The 24,942-nt window shown below is 46.0% G+C and overlaps 3 protein-coding genes and 1 pseudogene across 3 annotated transcripts; all 4 read left to right on the forward strand.

Annotated features, from left to right (window-relative positions):
* Positions 1–564: 564 nt before the first annotated feature.
* LOC138806794 (taste receptor type 2 member 19-like) lies at positions 565–5,663 on the forward strand. The gene is made up of 2 exons (XM_069992147.1): positions 565–1,596; positions 5,574–5,663. Exons 1-2 carry the CDS (start codon positions 712–714, stop codon positions 5,661–5,663), a joined length of 975 nt encoding a protein of 324 aa, XP_069848248.1. The 5' UTR covers positions 565–711.
* Positions 5,664–10,216: 4,553 nt separating this feature from the next.
* LOC138806795 (taste receptor type 2 member 13-like) lies at positions 10,217–13,162 on the forward strand (annotated as a pseudogene).
* A 660-nt stretch (positions 13,163–13,822) lies between these two features.
* Positions 13,823–14,761, forward strand: LOC138806796 (taste receptor type 2 member 7-like). The gene has a single exon (XM_069992148.1). It carries the CDS (start codon positions 13,823–13,825, stop codon positions 14,759–14,761), a length of 939 nt encoding a protein of 312 aa, XP_069848249.1.
* Positions 14,762–20,783: 6,022 nt separating this feature from the next.
* LOC138806797 (taste receptor type 2 member 125-like) lies at positions 20,784–22,662 on the forward strand. The gene is made up of 2 exons (XM_069992149.1): positions 20,784–21,650; positions 22,585–22,662. Exons 1-2 carry the CDS (start codon positions 20,784–20,786, stop codon positions 22,660–22,662), a joined length of 945 nt encoding a protein of 314 aa, XP_069848250.1.
* Positions 22,663–24,942: the final 2,280 nt, after the last annotated feature.

Genomic DNA, 24,942 nt, shown 5'->3' on the forward strand with positions numbered 1-24,942 from the left:
CAGAAACTGAAAAAAGGGGCTATTGTAAAAAATATCTATGTCCCTGAAAGACATGTTTGAATGTAGAGAATATGGAGCACTCATTTTTCTCTATCCGTGGTGGATGCATGTGTGTGCTCAGGCGTACATACGTGTGTATGTGTGTGCCTGCATGCAGACTTGCTGAAGAATCTCATTAGATCACAGGTACCACTTTTGTTACCCGTTTCCAGATTCCTAAGAGGTTTTGGCCTTGCTGGGATTCCTGAGAAAAACTTAGATGCTGATAAGAAAAATTTGGGTTCCTGTATTCCTACATTTGGCGTGAAATGAGACCCGAGCTTTGTTAAATGGCTTGCATCCTGTACTGAGCTCTAAAATGTTTTAATTCCAAACCATTAATCCCAATGAACACAAACCATGGAGGTTAAACAAGGGCAAGTTGCAAACTGTGAAACAGAACCTACCTTTATTTGCATGCTGGAAACTGAGAGCCCAGAGCTCATTTCAGCACCGGCTAAGGAGCGCACCTGTGGGTGGTCTCAGTTGCTTTCAGAAGACTGTTCTCCACGAAGACATCATTGAGCTCACTCACTTGTGCAGGGCAATGGGTCCGAGGCTGTCCCAAATATCACCACGAGAGAACTTCGTCCAAGGCAAGTAGAGCCCAGAGTCAGGGCAGAGAGAACCGCAGCCAGAGATATTGTGTCTTTTTGTCCCGTGTGTGCAGACATGACAAGTTTCTTACAGATTGTATCTGGCATAGCAGTGGTGGAATTTGTTCTTGGGAATTTTGCCAATGTCTTCGTAGCTCTGGTGAATGCCGTCGACTGGGTCAAGAGACGGAGGGTCTCCTCTGTGGATGGAATCCTCATGGCTTTGGCTGTCTCCCGGCTTGGCTTGCTTTGGGTAATAATGCTCTCTGGGCAATTCACTGTGTTCAATCCAGCTTTTCCCAGGGGTAAGAGCAGACTTGCTCTTGCCGTTGCCTATGTCACAACCAACCATTTTAGCAGCTGGAATGGTACGGCACTGATCATATTTTATTTTCTCAAGATAGCCAGTTTTTCCAACCTGACTTTTCTCCATCTAAAGAGAAGAGTACAAAGCATTGTTGTCCTTGTGGTTTGCGGGACTTTGGTGTTTTTGTTTCCTAATATTGTGATGCTGCACATGGGTTGGATAATGCAGGTGGGTGACTGTGAAGGAAATGCAACTTGGAAGATGGAGCTGAGGGGTACTATTGATCTCTCCACTGCGGCCTTGTTCTCTCTCCTGAACCTCATTCCCTTCGTCACATCGCTGGTTTGCATTCTGCTGCTCATCTACTCTCTGTGCAGACACCTCCGGAGGATGCGGCTCCACGTGGAATGCTCCAGAGACGCCAGCGTCGCCGTCCACGTGAAGGCCTTGCAAATGATGGTCTCCTTCCTCCTGCTGTTTACCCTGAACTCTCTGACCATCATTGCCTCCAGCTGGACTTCCAGTATACCCCAGAATATGTGGACCGAACCGCTTTTCCATATGGTGGGACTCTTGTACCCTTCGAGCCACTCGTACATCCTGATCTGGGGAAATAAGAAGCTGAAGCGGGCCTTTCTCTTGGTGCTCGGGCAAGTGAGGGTTTGGCTGAGACTGGAAACCTTCCAGGCCACAGGTCCATGGTAGCACCTTGGCGAGACCTCTAGCCTAAGCTAGATTGGTAGAGTGTAGCACCATTACCACGGCTAGACTGTATTCCTTTGCCGGATTTCTAAAGGTCTTCCCACAAATTCTTTTATTTAACCTTATTAAATAAGAGGACATATGCCTTTGTATGTTTGTGTGCACATATGAAAACGTAAGTCAGTCTCTGAGCACTCATGAGATGAATGTGTAACCCTAGGCAACATAGAGACCTCTGGCTATCCATCCCCAACGCCTCAAACCCAGCAAATGGAATGGTTTCCAAGAGGATGTATTGTGAAATAAATAAATAAATGGACAAAAATTTGGAAAAACACCATCCAAGGTTTGGTCAATCAACACCCATAAAATCTGTCACCCAACCTACAGATGACATGCGTTTTCTTGGTTCTGGCTTCATGTTGAAGTGACAGACCACACAAGTAGAAGTGATTCTCAGAGCCACCACTCCAGAGGGGAATTCAGAAAACGCAGCTGTGGCATCAGGGCTGTGTCCCTGGGCAAAGCAGCATAGAAGGAGGAAGAATTGGGCTGGGTCTGAGGTGTCAGAGGCCTTGGGAAGACCAGCCAGGCAGGGCAGTCCCAGGGGTGGTGGCTGGGATGCCTGCTGGGCAGAGTTCAAAATGTCCCAGTTCACATGTTGATTCTTTCATGCTGGCTGGGCCATTGTGGCAGGTGCTAGAAGCCTGGGCAGGTCAGCCTGGTATTGTACCTGGTCCCCAGCCTCCTTTCCTTCCTGCTCACCGCCAGGGCAGCCTCAGCCTCCTCCTGATGCAGGTTTCCTCGACTTTTCTACTGGGGGCCGAGGACCATCCAGGGCTAAAGGGGAGAAAGTGGTGCTGGCCTGCACAGTGGTCTCTGCAGTACGGTCAGTCAAGCCATGTCATACGTCTCTGCACACGTCTGTGTCTATGTGAATTATACATTTATGTTACGGTGTTTTCTCTGTGGCTGTACACACACACACACACACACACACACACACACACTGGGAAAAGCTGAAGGTTAATAATAGCCAGCTTCCTCTCTAAAATTGATATGCTATGGCAATCACTTCATTTCTCTTGGGTTTCAGAGCTTGTTAAGCTCCCGGGCTGTGGATTTCCGGGAGGCAGGGCCGCCAGTGACCCCAGAACCTGTCCCTGGCAGGTCACCAGGGGGTCAGAGGGCGGCGCTCACTGCCGCCATGTGTTGGAGAGAACCACCCTGGCACCCCGGGGTACCCCTACCCCCTCACTGGGGAGAGGGCTCAGCGCCCATTGCCGGTTTATCTCCCTCCCGGCAGCAGCCGGCCAGGCCGGGCTCCTTGGTCTCTATCCAGCGATGCACAGCTTCCTGGGCCAGGGCCGGCTGCCGGACTGCCAATGCCTCCCATCAGCCCACCAAGCTGGCATGGAAAATAAGATCTTTTTTTTTTCAGGTGGAAAAGTGCATTTAAAAGAACACTATGAAAATCGGGCTGACAGGGTCAGAGGACACGATTCGGTTTGCTGTTGCGTAAGAAGTGTAGGGACTGGTAGAGTTACACACATGAGATTAATATCAATGTAATGATCCAAGGAGAGAGAAGCATAGATACAATTACGGTCAGTTACCTTTTTGATATCTTGCCTTTGGGACAGCCAGCACAAAAAACTTACCATGAATAACCAAGATTAGAACGAAAACGTCCTAGCTCCTTGCCAATGCACCCCATACAACACCTGCCGTGGCGTTAAAAAAGGTGCCACGCATTATGGATGGAATAGGTGGGAATTCACCTGGCCACTGCCCTCTCCTTGTCTGGAAAGGAGCTGCAGGAGGAAAGGAGGCCTGAAAGGCTCCCCAGAATGGGAGAGGTACGGGTGGGGACGGGGCTCAGCGTGGTGGGGGGGGCTGTGACCCTGCTGGGGTTGTAGGAGCAGCACCCACCTCCAACCCCTCCCTTCCTCCCTCCCTCCTTCGGGGAGGGGACCCGCCTCTGAGCTTCTTCCTGGAGGGAGTCGTGCAGGGATCCCTGGCTGCCTCAGCGCCTATGGTATCCTTTTAACACTTAGGGTATTTGCCTTAAATTTCCCGCCCGTTCTGGGCTATTCTGCCTTTTCTTCTTTTTCTTTCCTCTTAGTGTGGGGGCATTTGTGAGACGTTCCAGGACACGCATCGGGTTCACTTTTTGCCCAGGATGGATTCAGGGGACCAAGTGTGGGGTCAGTGGGTGTGCAGTCAGTAATGTCCATGTCCCAAGCCGGAAGATGCTCCAGAGAGAGTCTACGGCACTCAGGGTGGCACTCTCCAGTGTCTCTTTTTCATTTGGGACAAGAAACAGAATTCTACCTGTTCTCACTTGCAGGGTTGAGAGGGTTGGAGTTTACATAATGTCATCATTTCGTTCTCTCTCCAGCATATTGGAGACTATTTTTAAGCAATGTCTTAACATCTGAGCCCAAGTTTGGTGGACAATCAATGTTGAAAGATGAGTTTATTTGAATTGTTGAACTAGAATAAAGGGTTTAGTGTTTTTATGAGTGAATGCATGAATGCATGCCCTTATAGGAAGTAAAATATTGTTCTCAATTTGGGGCATCCCTGGAACAATGTAACGTTCCTGTATATCACAACATTACTACGGTTACAGCTGCTTTGTACAATGGATGCCTACATCCTGTGAGGATCTAACAAGGCATTAAAAGAGTCCCAAGGCGGGCTGGGAAGGTAGCTCAGTGGTAGAGTGTATGCCTTGCAAGCATGAGGCCCTGGGTTCGATTCCTCAGCACCACATAAACAGAAAAAGCCGGAAGTGGCGCTGTGGCTCCAGTGGTAGAACGCTAGCCTTGAGCTGAAGAGCTGAGGGACAGCGCCCAGACCCAGAGTTCAGGCCTCATGACCAGCAAAAAAAAAAAAAAAAAAGAGCCCCAAGGCTTAGAAAGCTCCATATGCCAGCTTAAATGTTCCTTTACTTCTATGTATTTATAATGTCCAGGACCCAGTAGCCAGATTAAAACTTAGAGACAAGAACAACAGGAAAATACAAATTAATGCACTTTTATTTTCATGCAAGCACAGAAGAATTCAACATTTCCTTCCTTGTGATCTACAAATACTTCAGGTTCCTATGTTTAGTGTACACAGAATCAGAACGAAGGCAAATGCAAGATTTTCATGAAGACAACTGAGAACCAGTGCACATCCTGGCAAATCTTATCTTTGCTTGTTTGAGAATACAACACAGTGTTCAAGTGTAAGATACACATAGAGTTTAGATGAATTCATGAAGAAGACTTCAACAATAAAATGAGACATTGGAACTTCATACAGAAAGTGGAAGGTGTGCCGGCCATGTTGATAATCACTGTGAGTGTGGAATGGGTGTGCCAGCCACATTGATAATCTCCATGTGAGTGTGGAAGGCCTGATTGGGAAGTAAGGAAGCAGATTCGTAGACAGGCCGAGTCAGGAGAAGCCTTTTACCTGCTGGTCATGTCGGTACTGCTTGGCAGTGCCCAGAGCTGGCTGCCCTGGGAGGCATTGCCAAATTGGGGTTATCTGTGTTTTACCAAGCGTTGTGGTTGAGTGGGAAGGCATGAAGGAAGATTCACATGTGCTCCACAGCAAGCAATCGCCCTCACCTCTGGCTTGTTTACAAGCGCAAAGTCTTGTATTTTCTCAATAGCCAATTTCCCCAGCTTTGCTCTTGCTGAAGTGGAGAGCTTGGGTCTCCAGGACGCTGCTGGTGTCTTTATTCCTCTTGGTTTTAATCACTGCCCTTGTAAATACACACATTAGTCTCGTGCCAATGGCTCTACAGAAATAAGTCTAACCATTCTAACCTAAGTATCTCTGAGCTGTGTTTTGTTTCACCAGTGTGGTGTCCATACCTTACCTTACACTGTGTCCCTGATAGGTCTACCATCCCTTCCCTGTGGGCATAGTGCCAGAGGCTTCGACAGGGTGGAGAATCCACGTGTGCCGGCACCACGGCCCAGCCACAAGCCACAGAATCTGAGGTCGCCCTCCTGTAACCGCTTACTGTTAGCTTCCTGTCACTCTTCACACAAGTTTGGAGCTTCAAATCAATGGTCTCAGATGTGGGTTGCTGGAACACTCCTTTGTTCTGCTCCTGTCAACCAGTAGCTGAGACAGGCCTCCATCCAAGGCCTCCATTCCAAGGGCCTCCATCCACAGGCCTCCATCCACAGGCCTCCATCCAAGGGCCTCCATTGTGGCATTGTGATGGCTGAGGTGCAGGTCTGAAAACATAGAACCTTTCAGGCCCATAGACCATTTCTAAGATCATTTTGCATATTCTTGAGGACTTAGCTCACAAGTGTATTATTTTTTTTTATTTTGAAATTTGTGCTTTCCCTATTTTATTCTGCTGCATGACTTTAAGAATGTTACAAATGTTGTTTTGGAATAAGTACTATGAACATTTTCAGCCTTAGGAGAAACTTACCTGAGTAAAGGGGTGGGCACACAGACCAGGATACCAGTGCAAATTGTTGACACGTCAGGAAGCTCCATACAGATAAGTGATAATATCAAGGTTTATTTATTTCCCCTTTTCAGATTTTCAAGTCAAAAATGTAAGGCTTCGCTGTGTGAGAGAGAGACATTGCTACAGGAACAGAATCTGATAATACTACAGACACAAAACTGGTTCTAATGTCAAACATTGCCCTACAACTTCAGATAATAGATGAAGAATAAAAAGAGTGTATTGTTAGAAATCAAATATGCTGGATTTACCATATAGATAAGAGCCATTCTGTGAATCAAACACGCTTTTGGATTGAAGGGTGATTTAGATCCCAAGGCTGTGTGTACTGGAATTCCCGGAGCCCGGGACCCACCCCCCACCCCGCCTCCCGCTCCGCCCCCCACCACCAGGGATGTGACATGCTCTGTCAGAAGGGCATGCTTTGCCATGTGCCATTCGAGTGTGCCTTAATTTTAGTGCATGCAATACAAATTGCAGCTTTGGTGTTCTTTTAATTGAACGTCATGTGTGGAAGGTTATCATAGGAAGAGAAGGACTACAGCAAACTCGATTGGCCCACATGTGCCTGACCAAAGCTGGCTGAACGCCGGCCGCGGATGATGACTGAGCAGAGGCCCCCACCCTGGGCAGACATGCCCAGCTTCGTGGAACATTTGTTCATGGTAGTTTATCTTATGGAATTCATAGTGGGGGATTTTGGAATCCACAATTTCATTCCTCCTCCTCTTCATTATGTATTTGATAAGCAAGGTCGTGCTATTTCTGGCCTATTCTTGTCTGCAAAGTGTCAAAGCAAAAATTCGTGCCCATATTCTGTTATCGTTGTACCCGTCCGGGCATGCATTACTTCTGATTCTATGGAATGGTACACTGAAGTGGGCGTGGCTGTGCACCTTGGGGAAGCTGAGCTGTGTGTGATGCGTGGAATCCCCGGCTCCCGTGAGCATGCCTGTTTCCCTGGACCACTCCTGGGGAGAGGGACACAGAGGAACTCCGAGGACCGGCCGTGGTGGGACTCATCCACGATCCCATGACTCAGGAAGCTGAAGCAAGGGGAGCCCAGGTTCAAGGCCAGCCTGAGCTCTGGGCTACCTAAGGTGCCGACTCAAGAAAAAGAGAAAGAAGAGGATAGAAGGTCTCCTGTGTAGCTCTGTCACCTGGTTCTTCGGCTGTGCATTCTGTGATGTGCTCTTGAGTCACTGGGAGAATACTTGCCTTGTCTAAATGGAAAGGAACGTTTTGTGTTTTATTGTTGCTGGCACTGGTGGCTCACACCTGTCATCCCAGCTACTCAGGAGGCTGAGAACAGAGGATCGTTCAAAGCCAGCCCAGGCAGGAAAGTTCATGAGACTATTATTTCCAATAAACCAATAAAAAGCTGCAAGTGAAGCTATGGCTCAAGTGGTAGATACTAATTTGAGCAAGAAAGGCTCAGATGAGTTCAATCCCCTGGACTGACACAAAAAAGGGGAGGTATTTCTATTTGTTCTCATTATGCATGAAGACCATGAACCTAATAGTTTAATTGTAGTATATTTGAAATGCATTTTATATTAGACACTATTAATACACAGATTATTTCATTTTTCAACTTTATTAATATGTTAGACACATATTAGAATAGAATGGAAACAGATGAAGGTTTCATAATTTAACAGTTTGATCATTTAAAGCTGGAATCCCACCCACCAAAACTGAAGCCCAAATTAAGAGTTCATAAAGCCTAACGCTTTAGCAGACTATTTGAGGGCCCGAGAGCAAAGTCAATTTGGACACACACATTGTTCAGTGTTCCTTTCAAAACCAAGTCCTATGCTATATTTTCAGTCAAAAAAGGATTAAGCAAGTAGATGTCTACTCTATAATCTGAGCTTTTGTCATAGAAGTTCAACCAACAAGGATGGTGACGGGTGTGACCAGGACTGACACAAAGTGACAGAGTGAGGCAGGGCGACAGCATCGGCTGTCTCTAGCAGTGCTCACACGCAGGCTGAGCCCCTACCTCGCCCTGTGCACAGCGTGGCCGTGAGGCCTGGCGTCTGGCCGGCCCAGCAGCCCCCTCAGGTTGTCTGGCCTGGTCCTGAACCTGTCAGGGCCGAGTCTCGTGCTAAGAGCTTGCGGGTGCTGGTCCAGAAACTGATTTGGGCTACAGACCGGTGGTCGCAGGGTTGGCATCTGGCTTCATGGATTATGCCACAGTGATGGCTTTCACCTCACTTTCTGTGGGATGTCTTGGGCAGCATTCACTCACACTTCTCTCTCTGTGGACAGGAGGATCATGGATTCTGTTTGCTCCTAAAATGCGAACGAGGGAAGGATTTCTTTAGGTCGGTGTCAAGACTGGAACTAGAGGTTCACCTGTCACTTATCTAAATATTTAGAAGAAAGAAAATATAAATATACATAAATAGTTAAAGCCATAAAATATAAAGTGTAGTTGAAGGAAATTTGTTCTGTCCTAGCTATGTGCCATGAACTATGTAAACATTAAATCATAAAACAATAGAAGTTAATATAATGTAAATTATATACATAATAGAACTTAATTATGTTATGGACATAATACAAGACTGAAAACAATTTTGAATATGTGTCAGCAAAGTTTGTAATTTAATTAATACAGACCTTTATAGTTCAGAAATGATATATTCATTGAATGTAAATCATTGTTTTTTTAAATAAAATGGTTGTATATTACAATATGATGGAAATGATGGTTTTTTTTACATGAGTGTTAAGTCAGACATCTTTCTCCAGTCTCCATGTAGCCAGACCTTGTGAGTCTCAATTTATTTCTTTCTTATTTTTACTTTTTTTGTTAGTCATGGGGACTGAACTCTGGGCCTGGGTGCTGTCCCTCAGCTCTTCAGCTCAAGGCTGGTGCTCTACCACTTGAGCCACAGCACCACTTCCGACTTTTTCTGCTTATGTGGTGCTGAGGAATTGAACCCAGGGCCTCATGCATGTGAGGCAAGCACTCTACCACTGAGCTAACTCCCCAGCTCTGAGGCTCAATTTCTTTGATCTGTGTTGCTGAGAGAGGGAAGTAAGGTAGGAAACTTGAATTTTTAGAAAATACCACTCCCTTCACTGGGGTTTCATCTCGGAAATGCATGTCACAATGTCCTCTTTTTCTTTGTTTGCTGTACTCTATCTCTATCTATCTATCTATCTATCTATCTATCTATCTATCTATCTATCTATCTATCTATCTATCTATCTATCTATCTTCTATCTCTCCATCAAATCTTTTATTTACAATTGTGTGTGGAGAAGAAATGCAGGGGGAAAGTGGACAGATTCTGGGGCCAGGGGATGAGCACCAGGCCCAGGCCCAGAGCCTGCACTGGGGCTCAGGGAGGAGCCTGGGGAGCACTGCTCACACAGAGGCCCATGGGGTAACACAGACAGGTGCATCCTTGGGACCCCTCGGGGGCCGCAGAAGCCTTCCTCTAGTTACAGACCCGACGCATAGACCTTTGCTATCCTTCCACCGCAGAACTCAAGCTGGTAAAACAAATTTCCTACAAATAAAACATGCAAAATGGACCAGGCAGGGAAACAGAACAGGTCTTCATTTGCATGATAGCAAACGGGAGCTCTGCATCGCTGATCTTGCACCCTTACCAAGCACGAAAGCTTTCTGCCCAAAGTATCTGAGCTCAGACTCCATAGAGAAACTTAAGAGAAATAAAAGCTTCCTGAGGTGCCAGGTGCCGGTGGTTCACGCCTGTCATCCTAGCTACTCAGGAGGCTGAGATCTGAGGAGCATGGTTCAAAGCCAGCCCAGGCAGGGAAGTCCAAGAGACTCTTATTTCCAATAAACCACTAGAAAACTGGAAGTGGCGCTGTGGCTCAAGCGGTACAGTGCTCGCCTTGAGCTGAAGAGCCCAGGGACAGTGCTCAGTCCCAGAGTTCAAGCTCCATGACCAGAAAAAAACAAAAAACAAACAACAAAAAAAACACCCAACTTCCTGAAGATTAATTAGCAAACCTTGAAATTCCTGGCTTGACATCAGCCCGACAGCTGCAGAAGGAAGAGAAGGAGGAGAAGGAAGTGCACCGTTCGCGCCCATGGAGATTTTAACAAACACAGGACATGGCTTGTGGAACACCTTTGCCGTCATATTCCCTGTGCAGTTTCCACTGGGGAATCTGAGCAATGGGTTCACCGTTCTGATCAACTGCGTTGACTGGGTCAGGAAAGGAACACTCTCTACAGTTGACAAAATTCTTGTTGTCTTGGCGATGTCCAGGCTCAGTGTGGTCACTAATACCACTGAGATGGCTCAGACCTGCCCATCATCCCTTTTCATTCACAGCTGGAACGGGCTTGAGAACTCACACGTGTGGCATGGTGGTTTCCAGTCAGCTCAGCCTCCAGCTTCTCACGATCCTCAACAGCTTTGATTTGCTCAAAATAGCCATTTTCTCAGGGCTTCTCGTTTTCTACCTGAGGTGGAGAAGCTGCTGCTGCTGCTGCTTCTCCTGACGCTGAACCTGGGGGTCATGGGCAGGCATGAGGAGGACCAGATATGCCAGCGTCTGGAGCCATGCATCCGGGAATTCTGGTGCCAGGGACTTTGCCAAGTTTCCAGAGCTGGTCACGTTCACAACCATGGTCTTCTCATTGATCCTGTTTGCTGGTGTCCCCCCCCCCCCCACCTGCTTTCTCTTGCTCATCTTCTCCCTGTGGAGACATCTGAAGAGCACATGGCTCCTCGTTCCACTGGATGCAGAGACCCCAGCACCACGGTCCACATGAATGCCTTGAGAAGTATGATCGCCTTCCTCCTACTCCACACGGCCTACTTGCTGTCCTTTCTCATGTTGTGGCTTTTGAGGACTCATCAGAGCAGACTGGCCCACACCTTATGTCTGACGCTGAGCCTCCTCTCTCCTTCCAGCCACTCCTTCCTGATGCTGGGAATTCCCAGGAGAAGGTTTTCTTTGGGGGCTGAGGTGGCTAAGGGGTGGATAAAACACAGAGCAACCACACTTCATTGGGGCCTTCAAACCATGCATGCTTAGTGCTGGGTGAGTAATTCTGTGGTGGATGGAATGTGCCTTAACTTTGAGCCTTACTATTCCCCTCAAAAAAAAGAGAGAGGGAGAAACAGATACTTTTGAATGTTCCAAATAAAATAAGAATTTATGAGAAGTTTAAAAGTTTTTTATTCTTCCCCTCATGTTTTTCTTGCCAATTAGTTCATTTAATTTTTTTCCCAATGAATACTTATAATAGTTATCTAAGAATATTGCATATTTACAATGTGCATTTTTGTATTATTGCTAATTTTAGGTTGTATGTTTAACTAGATGACCCATTTCAAGTGAAGTTCTAGTTTTAGTGTAAGGTTAAGACTAAGACTAGTTTTTTAAAAACAAATTTTTTACCAGTAATATTTCTTTAAAATAATCTTTTCACACTGTTTCAACTTGGTGCGTTTATCTTGCATTGTTGTTTGACTTTCTTGCACAAGGCTGGTGCTCTACCACTTGAGCCACAGCTCCAGTTCTGCCTTTTTGTTGGTTAACTGGTGATAAGAGTCTCTTAGATTTGTTTTCCCAGGCTGGCTTTGAACTGTGATCCTCAGATCGCAGCCTCCTAAGTAGCTAGAGTTACAGGTGTGAGCCACTGTTGCCAGGCACAACTTGGCACCCTTTAAAAATCAGTTGTTTGGGAGGTCTATTTCTATACTATGATTCTGTACATTTATTTGTATGGCTAATTCACATCCATAGAACAGTCTTTTATACTGACAAGATCTCGCAGTATGGTTCAGTTCAGGCCGGTCTGCATCCCACACCCTCCTGACACAACTTCTTGGTGCTGTTGAAATGGAAGGAGCTGCCTCTCTTCCCCCATCCCCCATGGAACTGCCTCCCCCCGCCCTCCCCCTGCTCTTCCCCCTCCCCCCTACCTCCCCCAAACACTCCCCTGATTTGATTTCTTTGGTTTAACTTCCTCTTAAAATGGATTAACAGTATGTCCTCAAAAATGGTTCCATCTTCCAAGATGCGTCTCATTTTTCCAGTTCCTTTGAGTTTGCATGTACGTTTTAGGTTTAGCCTGTTGATTTTCTTGGTAAAGGGCTTAGGCCATTGCTTGGGACCATGCTGGGTGTAGATGGGTTTGTTGTCCTTGGCATTTCAATGGCAGTGACTCGTGCGGCCCATGAGCATGACAAACTTTTCACTCACTGGACCCAGCACAGTTTCACCTGTACAGTTTTCAGGCATAGTTTGTAAAAATCGAGTTCTAAGTTTCTCGTATTTCTTCTGATGGCCAAGGTTGTCTGTGGACTATTGTTTTCTATAGTATACAAATACTGTGTAGTACTCTGTAAGTTGACTGTGTGCTGTGAACTTGTAAACATCTCTTCTTATTTTTAGGTCTACCTTTTGGAGACCTGGGGTTTTTCTGTGTTGAGAACCTGGAGAAAAAGGAATTTTGCCGTCTTTTTGCCATCTATACAACTTTGAATTTTCTTGTATTGTTTCATTATAAAGCTGTGTATAAGGCATTAGTGCATGCCTTCCTGCCTTGTTCAGTCTTAGGGTAAAACGTCCAGTTGTTTTTTACTTTTTTTTTTTTTTTGCCAGTCCTGGGGCTTGAACTCAGGGCCTGGCACTGTCCCCAGGCTTCTTTTGCTCAAGGCTAGCACTCTACCACGTGAGCCACAGAACCACTTCTGGCTTTTTCTGTGTATGTGGTACTGAGGAATCAAACCCAGGGCTTCATGCATGCTAGGTGAGCGCTCTACCACTGATTTCTTCCCAGCCCAAATATCCAGTTTTAATCATTCTCAGAATACTATTTGTGAATTGATCCATTTAAGGTTTCTACTTACTCCTAGCTTTACTGATAGTTAAAAAACCCCAAACATTTCTATAGCTATGTACTACTTGTCCAAGGGGTTTCACTGTGATATTTCCATACATTCTTAAAATATACTGTGATCAGACTCACTCATTCCATTGTCTTTCCTCAGCCCCTGCTCCCAAAAACAACTGTAGCAGGTTTGATTGTTCTCTCTCTCTCTCTCTCTCTCTCTCTCTCTCTCTCTCTCTCTCTCTCTCTCTCTCTCTCTCTCTCTCACACACACACACACACACACACACACACCACTCTAAATACTGTGTGTGGTTGAGGTTGTGGCTGGTAATGAAGACACATGTGGATCCCATTTGATGGATACATGATTTATCGTCCTATGGATACCCAAGGGTCTCAGCCCCAGAATGATGCACAGATCAAAAGAATCAACACCACAGAACGAATAGATTGTAATAGATTGTAAGGAAATGGGAAGACTGGAAAACTGTAAGAGAAATAGTATCACAGTTGTCCATGATTGCAAATGGGGATTCAAATTCCAATGCAAAACTCTTCATGTAAACTATGACCAGGGCTCATAGCAGAAGGTAACAGACACCTGCCTTGAAAAAAAAAAACAAAAACAAAAACAAAAAACATCGCAGGTGTCCTAAGAAAAGCAGACGAGGCTCTGTGGTTTAACTGAGACCTTGTTTGGGGGAAATATCTTCAGGGCCTTCCTGACTGTAACCGAGGCCATCAGGAAAAGAGGAAGGAGACATTGTTTGGACACTCCGGTGTTGTTGCGTCTGACAGCACTACTGCTGCGAACAGAAGGAGGGTCCTGTCTGAGAGCGGCCATGTCTTGCCTGCTGAAGGCTCTGCCAGTGGTGGTTTCTGTTGTGGAGTTCACATTGGGGATGTTTGGAAATGGATTCATTGTGCTGACCAACGGCATTGCCTGGATCAGGACCAGAAAGCTCTCCCTGATTGATATGATCCTCACTGGCCTGGCGGTTTCTCAGGTTTGCTTTCTGTGTGTAACCATGTCAGCGGTCCCTTTCCATATAACTCACGAAAGCATGTTTCACTCCAAGAGTCTAGTGGTGAGTTTTGACATCCTGTGGACAGGATCCAACTACCTCTGCTTGGCTTGTAACACCTGCCTCAGCGTCTTCTACTTCTTCAGGATAGCAAGCTTCTCCAGCCCCGCCTTCCTCTGGGTGAGGTGGAGAATCCGCAGCCTGCTTCGAGTGATCGTCCTGGCGGCCGTGATCTCTTACTTTGTGTTTCTCATTTTTGTTGAGAGATTAGGTAATAACTTGACCCAAGGATTGGCACAGATGGAAAAAAACACGACATTCAGTGTTACGGAAAACATAAGCAACTTCATAATCCATCATATTCTCTTTAACGTGACACTTGTTTTCTTTTTTCTGGTGTCACTGGTCTCTTTATTGCTTTTAATCCTGTCCTTGTGGCGCCACAGTGGGCGGATGGAGGGATTGGGCCTCCGTCCCGGTGACCTGAGCACCAAGGCCCATGTGAAGGCCCTGAAAACCATGATTTCCTTCCTGGCCCTCTTTATCGTGCATTGTGTTGCCGAAGTGATGATCGTGGCTTGTTCTCTTTTTGACAGTGCTGTGACAAGTAGTTTTGCCCGTGTTCTAATTTTTTTTAACCCCTCTGTGCATCCATTTCTTCTGATTTTGTGGAACAGCAGATTGAAGCAGGCATTGTTGTGCGTTGTGAAGATGCTGAGAGGGGAAATAACCACTCGTTTCTATAGACAATCCTGATTTGCCATATGAGGGGAAAACTGGAGGCAAAAGACCGCTGGGATAGTTCATCTCTGAGTGTCTGGCACCCAGAGACTGGGGCAGAAGGCCCTCCCAGACCACACAGTGAGAACTTACACAGTCTTTAGGACCTAGATAGTCTAATTATTTGGTTTGGATTGTGATTACATAGAATATCCCAAAGCTGAAATCCATAACGCAGTACGACATGTGCGTATGTGTATCAATGTGTATGTATGAACAGGTTAGAAGAATGTGGACCTGGTGACCACACAATCCTAGGGCTTAAATTGAAAATTGTAAATAGAGCCTGATGATTAATCACAGCATTATTTCAGAATGGAAAAATAGAACTCAATTTGAAGTCAAATGTTACTGATTTTTAATTTTCAAATTTGAGCCCTTTTATATTTTCAGGGAAAACAGTATCAATTAACAATGGCTATCAAATGGTGTCTGAATCAATAGCTGTCAACTCTCAAATCTGAATCTTCTGAGGAAAAATTAAATTGTAATTAGTTGGGTAATTGTATAATAATGGCAGGAATAAATATTTGAAGATGAGTTAAATTTCAGGAGAGGGCAATATTATATATAGGATCTTACTTCATAAAAGTCACTAACAACAAATAAAAGGGAAAAAAATCTACAAAAGTAAGAGGAAATGGAATGTTTATGGGATTTTTTTGTTTATCTCTTAAACTTTCTCTTTTTTTTTTTTTGGTCGGTTGTGGGGCTTGAAGCTCTTCAGCTCAAGGTGAGCGCCCTACCACTTGAGCCACAGTGCCACTGCTGGCTTTTTCTGCTTATGTGGTGCTGAGGAATCGGCCTCATGCTTGTGAGACAAGCACTCTACCACTGAGCCACCTTCCCAGCCCAGGAAATAGAATGTTTTATAAGAATAACAAAGCACAGACAATGACTCTGATTACAGAATTAGATGGAATGAATAAAACTCACCTTCAAGAATATAGTCAGGTGAGTCTCTGGCTCTAATCATTAGCACTTAAAGAAAAAAATTAGGAAGTTTGTCAAAAAAGCACACGCCATAGACATAAATGGAAAACATTGGAACACTGGTGTAGCAGTTTCTGTTGTAAACAACCAGCTGCAGGAGAAAGACTTGCCTGTTTTTGGGTTGGAAGAGGGTAGACATGTTCAGGTGAGATCCTGATCCCTTCCTCTTTGTTCTCTTCACTTCCCCCTGTTCTCTTGGCTTCCCAGTCCTGAGGTGAGCATCTATCCCCCTCCCCACCATAGCACTGGCCTAAAAGCAATGAGGCACTCCCCTGCATTTGCTTGGGAACCTTGAACATCACGTGTTAAACAAGCTTGCTAGGGATTTATTACTACAGGTGCATTTATTTCACAGTAATGGAGGATGACTAGCGCACTCCATAGCCAGGCTGCGTTGGTGTTGAGGTGTCTCCATCACCAGGCTGCGTTGGTGTCAGGGTGTCTCCATTGCCAGTTGTGCACTAGTGTCAGGGTATCTCCATCACAAGGCTGCGTTGGTGTCGGGATGTCCCCATCGCCAGGCTGTGTTGGTGTCAGGGTGTCTCCAAACCAGGTGTGTGTTAGTGTCAGGGTGTCTCCATCACCAGGTGTGTGTTAGTGTTGGGGTGTTTCCATCACCAGGCTGCATTCATATCGGGGTGTCTCCACTGCCAGGCTGTGTTTGTGTTGGGGTGTCTCCATTGCCAGGCTGTGTTAGTGTCGGGGTGTCTCCAGGACTGTTGTGGTCTCCAAGACTCAAGGATACTCAAGGTTTTGCTGCAAACTATCACAATATTTGCACATAATCTGCCATGTAGTCCTCCATATACTTTAAAATACATCTGTATTGCTTATACTAAAATAATAGAGGTATGTAAGCAGCTTTGTTATACTATCTTTACTATATCTGATGTACTACACACACATTCACAATGTATTCCAACCAATGATGACCTAATTCTATAGAAATAAAGCAAATATTGTAAAACCATTGAAGAAAATTTGCCTTCATTTGCACATTAATAAATAAGTGTTTAGCTTTTTCTTTCACCATCAAGCATGAGAAATTCCCTTTGTGTTCTGAACATGCCATTACTAGAGCAGCTAGCTGTTGATAAAGTGATTATATATTATAGTATTATATATATACCGACCTACCCATTCCTTACTAGAATTACTGCTTCTGTGTTTGTTGCATGCAAGCACAGTGCGTCTGTGACTGGTAGTGTTTATGATAGATGCAATGAAGGGCCCCATTTTGAACCCAATGTCCCCCTTTCTGGCTCTCTCCTGCCACGAGATAACTTTAAGGTCTGTAAGTTCTGGCGATTACTCCAAGTTGTCATCTCTAATTCCACAAATCTCCAGTTCCATTCTACAATCCTGTTAGATTCTTGTATTCAAAAACTTTACCTACTCTGAGCCCAAATTAGAAAACAGAAAGCTGCCCTTATTTGAATCTGCAGCGATTAGATATCCCTGACTGACTACTCTTTTGGATATGAAAAATCATCCCTCGTGGCTCTCAAGATGGGAATACACATTTGCAGACATGGAAATTGCTAGCTGAGTAACTGCAAGTCGATAGTGAACCATTCCATTGAGGTGGGTGAGGCTTATTCTATAGCAGCAGCGGTCTTTGAAAAGCAGCCAGACGGAGGAGTGACAGAATAACGAGGAGACGATAAATATTAGCTATGAATCATCTCCTTATTATGTAGCTCCATATATTAAAAATAAGCTATTATTATGGTTTTTGAGAAGCCACATTCAAAGAAGAGGATTCTCACAGAGGTAAGAACAGGAGGCCGCCTGGGTGACATGGCTCCCCTCTGTGGAACTTCCTTCTTGTTCTCCCAACTCCATTCCTGTGGGCTTCTTCTTGCATCTTCTTAGCACCGGTAAACTGGGAAGAGGGGGTTTTCTTGGGTTTCTGATGTATGTACGTATGTTAGGTGTCCATAGATACTTGTTATGTTTCTCACCGCCTTGCATCTCTTCTTGATGGTGGCCTTGCTCTCACTAGCTTCTTGCACGGGTAATATGAGAATTAGCAAGGTTTTCCTTCCATTTTCCTGAAGTCTGGACTCTTAAGGCCCGAGATAGGAGAGTTGCCCAGGAGAGAAGAGAGCATGGTCCAGCACTCACAGACATGGCTTCAGAACTACAGAGAGTGTGGTATTCAAGGCATTCATTCCTTTCTTCTGTGACTTCTAATTTATTTTTATCCCATTTTATAAAAAATTCTCTGCAACAGGGTTTTAGCGCAATGGTTTTCAAAATTGTAAACTCAGAGGCACACTCACATTTCGTTGTCTATTTAATTGTATGATCGATTAAAGTTTCTTTGTTTATTTCAGCATGCCACCAGTTACAAGTTAAGCCTCTCACAGCGGATGCTGCACTGGGCTACCTGGGGGAGGCATCCGAGATGGCATTAGACAGCTACAGGATTTAGCCTGTCCTGTGGAAACGCCGGTTTGGTAGCTGCCTCTGACTGGTCCTATTTAAGCTGAATTTTTCTCCATGAACACAAGTATTTACAAAAAGTAGTTGTTTCACCTGTTTACCAATCAGACGAGATGGCTGACCGATCAAGGAATGGTCAGGCCTGGTGTTCACTGTACGCTAACGTCTCTACCTTGTCCTGCCCATGTTTCGGCCGGCCAGCTCTTTCTAAACTCCGTGCTTTACTGCTTGATTCTTGCCATTTTCTAAGTCAGCAGGAAACTTAGTCTTTTCCTAGCCCAAGTGTTATATCCATCAGTGAGGGATCACACTACGCAGCTGGTCTCATGTCTTTAACCATAAACCTGAGTAAGGTATAATTCATGTGTAATAGATTGAAATGTCATCGTGCACGTGTTAGTAAGGGTTTTGGTGATTGACACACATATGTGATCCGCTCCCATAGAAGTCCTTCCTCGCCCTTCCACCTGGGAAACTACATAGACGGCTTTTTGGTTTCTATAATCTAGAATCTGTCCTTTGATTTCTATTCTTCGCCGCTCACAGTTTAAAAGTCTGTCCGTACATTCTCCACAGTGCCGTGGCAGAGACTTTTGCTCGTGTTCTAATGTTTTTGTACCCATCTGGGCATCCGTTCCTTTTGATTTTGTGGAACAGAAAATTGGAGAAGGTCTGGCTCTGTGCTCTGAGGAAGCTGTCAGAGAGGAAATGATCCCTCATTCCTGGGGGTGGGGGAAGCCATGCATATGGTCCATGCCCCTGAACCCCACACTGGGGGAGACATGGCAGGGGGATCACAGGTGAAGCCAGCCGAGGCTGCATGGTGAAACCCTGTCTCAAACAAATGAGAGAGACAGAGAGACAGAGACAGAGACAGAGAGAAAGGAAGGAAGGGAAAAAGAGAAAGGAAAGAAGGAAGGAAGGAAAAGATAGAGAACAAGGAAGAAAAAACAAAAGGACTTCATATTTGCCCCTTTAACTTGCTTCTTCTCCCTTCATTTTGATAGAGTTTTGAACATTTTTGAAAATATTAGCTTTTTTTTTTTTTCCAGTCCTGGAGCTTGAAGTCAAGTCCTGGGCGCTGTCCCTGAGCTCTTTCACGCAAGGCTGGCGCTCTACCACTTGAGCCACAGCTCCTCTCTTGGTTTTCTGGTGGTTCATTGGAGAGTGTCATGCACTTCCCTACCCAGGCTGGCTTTGAACTGTGATCTTCAGATCTCAGCCTGTTGAGTAGCTAGGATTACAGGTATGAGCCACCAGCACCCAGCAATATTTGCTTGTTTTAAATTAAGGAAAGTATCTTCGTTCTTTGCCATCTATATGTCTCTATATAAATATTATAGACTTGTACATAATTGTAAAATTATAATATGTTAAGAATATATTTTATATTTGGGGCTGGGAAGGTGGCTCAGTGGTAGAGCGCTTGCCTTGCATGCCTGAGGCCCTGGGTTCAATTCCTCAGCACCACATAGCAAAAAGAAAAAAACTGGAAGTGGCGCTGTGGCTCAAGTGGTAGAGCGCTAGCCTTGAGCTGAAGAGCTGAGGGACAGCGCCCAGGCCCAGAGTTCAAGCCCCACGACCGGACCCAAAAAAAAAAAAAGAATATATTTTATATTTAACACTGTAAAATACAGTGTTCCATTTTAAATCTGATTAATGTATTAGATAAGTATTAGAATAAATAGAATTGAAATGCAAAAAGGACTATGGCATGAGGTTCTATGCACTAATGTATCGATGTAAAACAGACAAGTAGGCATACATACATACATACACATGTAGAAATTTTAGCTCCCAAATGAGCTTTAAAATGGTAAATGTCAAAAGGTTGATTCATTGATCACGTAAAGCTAAAAAAAGCCAGGTGCAAGTACTCTTGCCTGTAATTATAGCACTCAAGAGGCTGAGATCTGAGGACCCTGGTTCAAAGCCAGCCTACACAGGAAAGTCCCTGAGACTCTTATCTCCTATTAACCACCAAAAAGCTTAGGGTAGAGCTGTGGTTCAAGTGACAAGTACTAGGCTTGTTGAGATTCTTGTTGATTTCCATACGATTAAAGCTCAGATAGCTCAGACTGAAACATACAGGCAAGGGAAAACAGCAAAGTAATGCAAATAAACGTGCCTTTATTTGCATTTTAGCACAGGACAATTCAGTGACTCATCGTTGGAGAAGACACCTTGCTCTGTGTAAAGAATTTGCACAAAGTTCAATGGGGCAGAGAGGGGAATGCAAGATTATCACCACGAAATCTACGAAGGGGACATTGGGAAACCTGGACTCCTTCTGGTTTGAAATTCTGTGTGTGTGTGTGTGTGTGTGTGTATGTGTGTATGTGTGCATGTGTATGTGTGTATGTTTAATATGAAGAACCTTAAAAAAATTAATGAAGGTGATCTATACCATCTTGATGAATTCACAAAGAAACTCTTGCTTAGATGAACTCACTCAGAGACCCTTGTTTAGAAGAATTCACAAAGAGACCCTCAGCAGCGGTGCCGGCATTGAACCCATGTCTTCTGGAGAATGGCTGGTGACCGGTGGGTGTTGACAATGATTTTTAGTGTGGAATTCCTGGTTGGAAATTTAGGGAATGGGTTTGTGGCCCTGGTGAACGGCAGGGACTGGCTCCAGGGAAGAAAGCTCTCGGCCGTGGACCAGATCCTCACTGCTCTGTCAGTCTCCAGAATTGGTCTGCTGGGGCTGACCTTCCTAAATTGGTGGGCAGCTCTGTACTGCCCCTCATCACTGATGATCCCAAGCAGGCTAAGAGCGGTTTACATTTCCTGGACCGTCCTCAATCATTGCAGCCTCTGGCTCGCCACCAGCCTCAGCATCTATTATTTTCTCAGGATAGCTAATTTTTCGAACGCCTTCTTCCTCTATCTGAGGTTCCGTGTGAGGAGGGTGGTCTGGTGCATCCTACTAGCGTCCCTGGTCCCCCTGCTTGTAAACATCATGCTGATGAACTTGCACATCGACATCTGGGTCCGCGGCTCTGGAACCAACGCATCTCACACGCTCAGCCGGGAATTTTCCAAACTTCTTTTAGCCCCCAACCTGGCTTTCTCGCTCCTGCCCTTTGCCCTGTCCCTGGTGGCAGTGCTGCTGCTCCTCGCCTCCCTGTGGCAGCACTGGAGATGCTGGGGAGCTGTAGCCGGGGACAAGAGAGCCGAGGCCCACCGCCGGGCCCTGGGCGGCGTGACCGCCTTTCTCTTCCTCTACATCCTCTTCTTCCTCACCTTTCTCCTGCACGTCTGGACGTTCGAATTTCCCCAGAAAAATCTGACCAGTTTGTTTTACAAAGTGACCGCAGCAATGTTTCCTACTGGCCACTCCATTGTCCTCATCCTGAGAACCAGAAAGCTACGGGAGGTGGCTCTGTCTGCACTGCGGGGGGCTGCGGGGAGCTGTAGGGGGGTGAGAAGGCCCCCCCCATCCTTAGGCCCCACTGCTTGTTCTAGAGGACATGCAGCTCACAGGAAATAACTGTATTTATCAGTGTATAGTCCAAACATACTATTGTACATACCCTGTGAACTTTGCAAGAATACTCACTGCCCTTGTATATTAACAACTTAGCAATGCACACTCAGATCTGTGCTTTCTCTGTCTGTCTGTCTGTCTGTCTGTCTGTCTGTCTGTCTCTCTCTCTCTCACACACACACACACACTAAAGAAAATTAGTGTAAGCAACTCATAAAAAATCTTTATACATTTTAAAACCTTGTTAGTAGTTTTTAAGACTTAAAAATGAGGTGTGTAAGATATGAGATGTATGGTTGTGAGTCACAGTCGATAAAATCAACCCTCCATAGCCCCACATAGACATATGAATTGCTAGTGTAGAAAATGTGCTTCCCCGTGAACGTTGAAGTATATTTTACATGAACTTTTGTCACATGTATACGGCATGGACGCCAGCTGTGGCAGAAATAGAAGTAAAGCCATGGGTGGTCAGACTCTGGGCCTCCTCTACCACTCCATTGTCCTGATCCTGGGACCTCCCAAGTGAAGGCAGGTCTCTCTTTGGGGGCTGAGGCGGCCCAGGGGTGGATAAAACGTAAGAGCCTCACAACTTCACGGGATGCTTAAACCATATATTACTGGCTCAGTAGTAGACTGCATATCATGCACCAATTCATACATTCAACCCCAACACCACAAGCATGAAAACCCACCCACTGGGTGTGCAAATGTGCAAGTGTGCAAGTGAACTCCCAAGAGGCACAGACGCTCCAGGAGCCGGGAGAGAGGCCTCTCAGGAGACCATTCTGTTGCCACTGAAAGCCTGGCTTTCCAGCTTCAAGGCCTGTGTGAAAATGCACTGTTTTACCTGCCACCCTGTCTACAGGATTTCCTGGTAGCGCAGGAATGCAGTGCCCGGTGGACTGTTGGATGTGAAATTAAGAATTCTATTGGTGGCATGTGAAGTGTAGCAAAATGTATCATTGGGAAAACTGCTTTCTCAAGCACTCCTACACAGGACAAGCAGCCTAGGCACCTGCTGAGCGCTGGCTGAGGTCCCAGCCCTCCCCTCCTCCCCGCAGAGCTTCCACAAAGGGTTTGGTTGTGTCCACGTGGCTCTTGGGTGACATTTTTCTTTGATGATAATACACTAATCTCGTTCACACGCTGCTGACACTGGAGAAGGGCAGAGGAAGGGCTGGGTCGCGTGGTCTTTTGTAATCGGGTTGTGCCTGGTGAGTTCCGAGGTGGTATTTTTCTTTTAGGATACGCTAATCTCCTTCACCTGTGGCTGGCACTGGAGAAGGTTGGGCAAGGGCTGGAGTGATCTTTGGCAGACTCACTCGCTCTGTCCCAGGATCTACCAGGCCAAGGGCAAGGCCGATGCCACCTGTGCCCCTTGTACCACAGGCCACATGATGTGGCCAATCAGCCTGGGGCTGCCCCCACCTCAGGCTAGCCCAGTGCTGATTCCCTCCCGCCCCCACTGGGAAGGCACCAGCTCAAGATGGCTCTCTGCAGACTCCCCTTCCATGCACTGTCTGTGGAAACTGAGGGAAGGAGTGGAGGTGGAGGTTGGGGGAGGGTAACAAGAGGGGTGACAATCATCCAGGCCCGTCGTGTTTGTACACCTCTGTGTCAAATGGCAACTCCTTTGTACAACTACGTAAAGATAAACATAAAATCAAAATACTTTTTGTGATATAGTGTTCTTGTGACACTTGTAAGCTTGTGAAGTTATATAGAAAATGGCATTTTAAAGCCTAGTTTGCTTCCTTCCTACCATCATTTTGGTTTAATGGTTTTTTAAAAATGTATTTTCAAAATATACTTTGTTTTATTGCCATGTTGTGGACTTAGAATAAAGTGAACAGACAAAAATCATGTGATTCGGTGACTGTCCCGGCCCGGCGCTTCCTAAACCTAAGCGAGTGATGCCCATGTTTGCTGAGTGGGTCCAGAGCACACAGGGAGACTGGGGCAAGAGATAGGGAGGACATGGTACCCGTGTGGTTGTGGTGTCACCGTGAGTGAGGAGCCCTGGTGGCCACCCCATGGACACACACGACCGTGGGAGTCAGGATTCAGATATGGCATGGAGGCCAGCAGTGGCAAGTTATCTTCTGGGCGGTCTCTGTCTTCTGTATCTTCTTGTCCAGGGCTAACCCAAACCAGAACCAATATCTCTGTTTTTCTGCTTTACCTGGCTCAACCCCTTGGTGGCCATTCGGGGAGGTTCTGAACACTTGGGACAGTGGCCTGTGTTCCCAGGGAAGTCTCGCTTGCAGCTTAGCCCCATCGATACTAGCTGTCGGACGTCCATGTTTTTACTGTCTGGTGAGCTGTCAGTCGATAGTGTCCTGTCGGGACATGTGAATCTCTTTCATGCCTGGCCGGTATTGGAGAAGGTCAGGGAAAGTCTGGAGCTGAGGTGTGTCTGACAGGATCAACTGCTCTGAGCAGTGTCCACCAGATCAAGATTCTGCATGAGCTGCTCCTTCCCCATCGGCCTGGTGCCCAGCTCTGTTCCCTGACCTTCTTTTTCCATAAGGTCTACCACGATTCACCTGTCAGGATCCCCCTGTTCAGGTCCTTTACCCCAGAGTGTCTGCCGAAAGCAGGGACCGTTGTGGCAACGAGAAATGTGCCAGGCCTGCCACCCATCTCTTCTTCCATAAATCTCCAAAGTCCAGCAGAGCTGGGGGTCAGCCATTCTAGTTACTCAGGAGGCTAAGCCTCCAGGATTGTGGTTTGAAGCCATCTTGGGCAGAAAATGTCCCCAAGATTCCACCATAGAGCACCAGCCATGGATGAAAAAGCCAGGCAAGAGCTTGAGACTCTGGGCCTATGGCCCAGCACTAGCCCAAGCAGAGCAGATCAGAGCAAGACAAAAATCAGGACCAACTTCCGGCCTTTATGTATCGGGGAAGACTTCCTGTTCCTAAGACATTCCCTGTTCCTGTTCCTAAGACATTCCCTGTTCCTGTTCCTAAGACATTCCCTGTTGAGAGCATTGGTAATTACAGCAAGGGAAACTCTAGCCACACCATGCCAGGACTGAGGAAAGGAATCCTTAGACCCACCATGCCATGGTTGAGGAAGCCTTAGCATTTTCTTACCTCCTTCAGAAAAGGCCAGAAGACACTGGGAAAGGCACAGCCCATGGGGAATTACCCACCCTGGACAAAGGCTTTGCCTGTGGGGTCCCTTCCTCCCCTATCTCCATCTGTGAACCAGAAGTTCA

This window comes from Dipodomys merriami, unplaced genomic scaffold (assembly GCF_024711535.1).
Source record: "Dipodomys merriami isolate MVZ:Mamm:240054 unplaced genomic scaffold, mDipMer1.0.p SCAF_408, whole genome shotgun sequence".
In the NCBI taxonomy this organism is placed as follows: Eukaryota; Metazoa; Chordata; class Mammalia; order Rodentia; family Heteromyidae; genus Dipodomys; species Dipodomys merriami.

What these genes read in the sequence shown, in the direction of transcription:
- LOC138806794 (XM_069992147.1), top strand. Translation starts at nt 712, where the DNA reads ATGACAAGTTTCTTACAGATTGTATCTGGCATAGCAGTGGTGGAATTT. An exon ending in TTCTCTTGGTGCTCGGGCAA is followed by an intron (nt 1,597 to 5,573) that starts GTGAGGGTTTGG and finishes CTGTGGGCATAG; the next exon opens with TGCCAGAGGCTTCGACAGGG.
- LOC138806796 (XM_069992148.1), top strand. Translation starts at nt 13,823, where the DNA reads ATGTCTTGCCTGCTGAAGGCTCTGCCAGTGGTGGTTTCTGTTGTGGAG.
- LOC138806797 (XM_069992149.1), top strand. Translation starts at nt 20,784, where the DNA reads ATGATTTTTAGTGTGGAATTCCTGGTTGGAAATTTAGGGAATGGGTTT. An exon ending in CTGCGGGGAGCTGTAGGGGG is followed by an intron (nt 21,651 to 22,584) that starts GTGAGAAGGCCC and finishes CCCTGTCTACAG; the next exon opens with GATTTCCTGGTAGCGCAGGA.